General features: G+C 39.5%; 1 protein-coding gene across 1 annotated transcript in view; it reads left to right on the top strand.

Annotated features, from left to right (window-relative positions):
- Positions 1 to 4,630, top strand: part of Ireb2 (iron responsive element binding protein 2) — a 47,299-nt gene extending 42,669 nt beyond the window's left edge. The window contains exons 19-22 of the mRNA XM_051156480.1: positions 401 to 548; positions 631 to 753; positions 3,712 to 3,897; positions 4,520 to 4,630. Coding sequence (XP_051012437.1) covers positions 401 to 548; positions 631 to 753; positions 3,712 to 3,897; positions 4,520 to 4,630 — 568 coding nt within the window. The remainder of the gene's footprint in view (positions 1 to 400; positions 549 to 630; positions 754 to 3,711; positions 3,898 to 4,519) is intronic.
- The last annotated feature ends 1,370 nt before the right edge of the window (positions 4,631 to 6,000 follow it).

The following is a 6,000-nucleotide window of genomic DNA, read 5'->3' on the forward strand; positions in this document are numbered from 1 at the left end:
TCAAATGAGGCTGATAAGAATCAGTTGTTGGTTGTTGAGCTCTTCTGTGTTCAGTGGTTTCTGTGCTCTAGTGCTGGGAGGGGTAGCTGCTGGCAGGGTAGGCCGAGGCTGCAATATTGAAAGTTTAAGACAAGCCTGGGCTCCATACCTAAGACCTTACCTTTTAAAAGGAAAGGAAGAACTGAGGTTAGCTTCAGATTATTGAGGGCAGTTATCTAAGAAACTGTGGAGTGTATAGGTGAGTGGTAAACTCATGAGTCATCCCTGGACCTCTTGTACCAGCTTGAGATCTTCTCACATTGGGCAGATGGACAACAACAGCCTTTAACAGCTCTTACAACTCAGTAATGTTATTGTTTTCCATCTGGCATGAAAACTGTCTTTCATAACTTTTTTGTAGCCTTACTCCTCGAGAGTTCAACTCTTACGGAGCCCGAAGAGGTAATGATGCTGTGATGACAAGAGGCACATTTGCAAACATCAAGCTTTTTAATAAATTTATTGGGAAGCCAGCTCCCAAAACAATCCATTTTCCATCGGGACAGACGGTAAGGATATACACAAAGTGCCTCAGCCATTCCTCACTGGATCAGCTTATATATTAAATATTTTTGTCTATTTAATCTACAGCTCGATGTATTTGAAGCTGCAGAACTATACCAGAAAGAAGGTATCCCACTGATAATTTTAGCAGGAAAGAAATATGGTTCCGGAAATTCAAGAGACTGGGCTGCCAAAGGACCCTATTTGCTGGTACTGATTCTTAAAAAAAAAATTTTTAAGATGTATTTATTATGTATACAGTGTTCTGCCTGCATGCACATCCACACACCAGAAGAAGGTACAAGATCTCATTATAGATGGTTGTGTGCCACCATGTGGTTGCTGGGAATTGAACTCAGGACCTTTGGAAGAGCAGTCAGTGCTCTTAACCTCTGAGCCATCTCTCCAGTGCAAATTTTATATTCTTAAAGAATTTTTAATATTCTCTTATGTCAGTAACACTGTATCAAAGTTTATTTAATTTATCTGGATTTTTTTTTAATGATTATTTGGATGTCACATTTTTAGTTTTTTGCTTTGTTTTGGTTTTTGTTGGTTTTGTTTTGTTTTTAGACAGGGTTTCTCTGTGTAGCTTTGGCTGTCCTGGACTCCCTTTGTAGACCAGGCTGGCTTACAGAGATCTACCTGCCTGTGCCTGAGTGCTGGGATTATAGGTGTGGGCCACTGTGCCCAGCTTGGTTTTTGTTTTCTTTTGTTTATTTCAATGATCTTGGATGTTATTTAATATTTCTACTTTTATTTTGTACTCTGATGAACGTTCAAACTTTTTTTACATGAGGAAGTCTGTATGGGAACAATAAGAGAAAGGAGGTGTCTGCCTTAAACTACCATGTGTTAGTACTTCCTTTCACTTCATTTCTGTCAAGAGACTCAGCCAAATTCCACACCCCCTGGCCAAATAAGAAACGTTTCTGTTTGTATTTTCTCTGAGGCTACCCAGTTTCTTCAAGACAATAATTTATACAGGAGGCCCACGTTAGCTCCATCCCTATTTATTATCTGGTCTCTTGGGCTATCTGTCATCCCTGTCTCGTGTCATTTGTGCCCCCCAACATCCCAATGTGCCTTGGTTTAGGACCTCTCTTCTCAGTAGAAGATTTGGACTCCCAAGGAATGAAATTTGGTTAAATGGTTTTTTTTTTGTTTTGTTTTGTTTTTTAATATTATTCTTGAGCTAGGTGTCATAGCATGTCTTTATCCCAGCACTCTTTTGGCAGAGACAGGAGGGTCTCTTTGTATTTGAGGATAACCTGATCTACAAAGTGAATTCTAGACCAGCCAGAGCTATATAGAGACCCTGTCTCAGACAGATAACCAAGTTATTTTTCATGTCTAAGTACAAGGTCAACATACAGTCCTTGAACGAGTATATAGTACATTTGTGCACTTGAGATTTCGGAGGAAGAAAGAAGGTGAAGAATGTGTGATTAAGGGGGAGAGATGGCTTCTGAGAGGTTTGTTTTGTTTTGTTTGTTTTTGTTTTTGAGAAACCAGGTCTGCAACCTCTAGCTTAGTGCTTCTCAACTGTCCTCATGCTGTGATCCTTTAATACAGTTCCTAGTATTGTGGTGGCCCCAGCCATAAAATTACTTTTGCTGCTGCTTCATAACTCTATAATTTTGCTAGTTATTGTAATGTAAATATCTATGTTTTCTGATGGTCTTAGGCAACCCTTGTGAACGGGTCGTTCAACCCCTAAAGGGATTAAAACCATTGCTCTGCCTCATTTTCTTTAGAAAATAAACATCTACCAGGCAGTGGGGGCCCACACCTTTAATCCCAGCACTTGGAAGGCAGAGGCAGGTGGATCTCTGTGAGTTCGAGGCCAGCCTGGGCTACAAAGCGAGTCCAGGCCAGCCAAAGCTATACAGAGAAACCCTGTCTCTAAAACAAAACAATAATAAAATAAAAACTACACTTCAATGTAAGTGAGAATAAACATTTCCCAAAGTAGGCCTACAGCTAGAGGTCTTACTGCTTGATATTTCTCCAATGTTTCGAGGACCTCACACACTTCCAAATCTCACAACTCCCCGAGTGATAGCACTGGCTAGATTCTAGTTTATTAGTCTACCTACTCAGTTACCTTTTTATCATTATTATTATTTTTAAGACAGTCTTTATGCATAGCTCTGGCTGGCCTGGCCCTCACAGAGATCCACCATCTTCTACGTCTCCAAAGGCCTTCAGAGCTCTACTTAGAGCTGTGCTGAGGATCAAAACAATGTAAGGTCTTTTTTGAAAAACAATTTCTAAAATGTTTCTGTAGAAACTTCATACAATTCCAACTTCAATAATGGGATATTCCATCAAAAACAACTTATTATAAAGAAAAAAATCCCAGTTGTTGTATTTTTACCAATAAAGAGTCAGGAGCCAGATGCTGGAGTGAGTAACTGCTAGCTCAGAGAGGCAGAGAAAGCACCCAGCTGACCTTCCTACTCAGCCAACATCCCAGAAGGAAAAAGCCCTGCCTACTCAGCTCATGTCCCAGAAGGAAGAAGCTCCTTCTTCTCCATGCTGTCTTAAGTACCCTTTAATACAATGTCCCTTCTTTCTACTTCCTTTGCATCTCTCTATCCATCCTCTAGACTTCTTCTCATTCTCTGATTTTTCTCCCATATTCACTTCCTGTCAGTCTGGTTGCTTGTTCCGCCTTTTGACCTAGGTTAACTTTATTCTGTCTACAGAAAGCTCTTAGATTAAGGGTGTGTGCTAGGAGGCTGGGTGCAGTGGCACCCACCTTTAATCTCAGCACTCAGAGGCAGGCAGATCTCAGTGAGTTCGAGGACAGCCAGGACTCTGTGTAACAGAGAAACCCTGTGTCAAAAAACAAGAACAAAACAACAACAAAAGTCTGTGCTAGGGCTGAGCCACACTACAACTAGAAACAAGTTTTTCTATTTTACAATCTTGGGGTTCACGGTGGGACCACATACCCTGCCACACTACTGTGTAAGGCAGACGTGGTGGTCCACCCTGCAAACTCAGTACCCAGTGGCCAAAGAGCAGGAAGATTGCCATGAGTCTAAAGCTAGTTGAGGCTACAAATCAAGATCCTGTTAGAATAATAATAGTAGTAGTAGTAATCTCAATATGTCAACTTGCAAAAGTGATAAAAGGAAATAAAATACACATTTGTTACAGGGTGTAAAGGCTATTTTGGCTGAAAGCTATGAAAAAATACACAAAGATCATTTGATTGGAATTGGCATAGCGCCACTTGAGTTCCTCCCAGGAGAAAATGCAGATTCCTTGGGCCTCTCCGGCAGAGAAGTATTTTCTTTATCATTTCCTGAAGAACTCTCTCCTCGAATTACATTAAATATGAAGGTATCTCAAAGATCCTTAAATACATATTGTATTCTTTGTACTCAAATTGTTTCTAAATGCATGCTAATATCAGTGTGTGTGAGTTATAGCTCTTTCCTGTTAATGTGTGTTCAAGTCTAGAAAAAGATGCCTGGCAGAGAATTGAGCCTCCAGTGACATAAGCCAGGTTTTTAGCTCTTTCTGTTTTGATCTAAGTGCATCCCAAGCAATAATCAGTTCCAAAAAGAAGCAAACGTTCAGCACTCAGGGTTAGAGAAAGATTTTATAACTAAGAAGAAAAGAAAGGTCAGTAGACATTATATGTAATAGACACTGTATAGTAAGTGTAAATAGTCTGTGATGACGTCCACGAGAGAAGCAAAATCTAAGTCATGCTGTAGACTTGCTGAGTCTGATAGTTGTTTTATTTAGAATTAGAGATCAAAATACCTGTCTTTCTACTTAGCTCATTTGGGAGGAGTCTTGTGTTTTCAAATAGCAAAAGGGTTTTGGTCAATCAAGATGCACGAAATTAAAATCAGGAAAATGAGGCAACAAATCAGGCAGTTAGTAAATGTGAAGCGACCGGAACCAGATAGCACTGGCGCCCTGACTAACATGACGTCTTTTTGTTTGTTTAAAGACAAGTACTGGAAAAGAATTCAGCGTGGTCGCATCATTTGAAAATGATGTGGAAATAACTTTGTACAAACATGGAGGCTTATTAAACTTTGTGGCTCGAAAATTCTCATAGTATCTATTCACCTTGGTATCTTTGTGACTGGTGACTGCAAAGCCTTTTGTGCTGGACCCAGGAATCTTTGCCGTGGAGCTGCAGATAATTTCAGTATACATATCCATGGATGTAAATGATAATGAATCAACGGAGTGACTGAAATGAAATCTTGATTTTAAATAATATACGAATGGTGCTATTAACATTGCTAAAATCAACGTATGAAGTGTGCTGTGGAAGAGACCTGTAAGTATGGGGGTATATTTTATGAGAACTTTTTGTAAATAAAGACAGAATTTGAACTTGTGTTGAAGATTCATATAAGTAGCCTTTCTGAAGCTATTTGTTTTGTTTTGCCCTATAAAACTGGACTACTGTTTGTTGGTTTAAGAATAGCAAGTTGAGCTGGGCGTGGTAGCACACGCCTTTAATCCCATCACTCAGGAGGCAGAGGCAGGCGGATCGCTGTGAGTTCGAGGCCAGCCTGGTCTACAATGGAAGTCCAGGACAGTCAAGGCTACACAGAGAAACCCTGTCTCGAAAAGAACAAAAACAAAAAAACCCAAAACCAAGAATAGCAAGTTGAAATACAAGAATCCAGATTAGACCCTAAAATTATGGCAAAGGCTGCCTGATTTATAAATACATTTTTAAGTGTATTCCTTTCCAGAATTAAGTTGGACACAGTTGGCATTCCCAGTTTGTAATGTAAGTCAGGTTTATCCTTAGTCTCAGTATGTCTACAAGGATAGAACCTGCCCAGATCACAGTCCCTCTGACCAGCCCAGCCAAAGCTTCCTCCAAGTCTGAAGATAAACAACTGCAAAATATAAGTGATTGTATGGTACCATGTATTAGTAAAAATATATTTTCTATGGTACAGTCCTGTAATTTTTCAGTAGCCACTGTGACCCTCTGGCAGGCCCCAAATGCTGGTGCATTAATTTGGGCTAGAGTTTGCTCATTTTACATTATGCTGTAACCTCTATGGCCTCAGTTAGGTCTCACCAGCTGACAGTCCACACTCTGTCTAGACTTAACAAATTATCCTCCGAAAACTAAATGGATATGCACCTCTAAATATTTTTTAATATATTCTTTAAGTTGACTTCTTGCTATTTGAGTCTTTATTTTATCTGGGCTATGTCACTTCATTAATTTCATTATGATTTGTTTTTACCCAAAACTGATGTAAAGACAAGGCACTTGGTGGTCGCTGCTGTCCACATGTCATGTGTTTCCAGTTGCGTTTGTATCTGTTACACCACATAACATTCTTTGTCCATATTTAGTATCATTTTTAAAAGGCGTGGAAGTTAATTTTTAGAAAGCCTCTTTTTAATTAAGAAATTAAACTTAGCAGAAAGTTCATTGTAGTGATTTTTTTT

This window comes from Acomys russatus, chromosome 14 (genome assembly GCF_903995435.1).
Source record: "Acomys russatus chromosome 14, mAcoRus1.1, whole genome shotgun sequence".
Taxonomy (NCBI): Eukaryota; Metazoa; Chordata; class Mammalia; order Rodentia; family Muridae; genus Acomys; species Acomys russatus.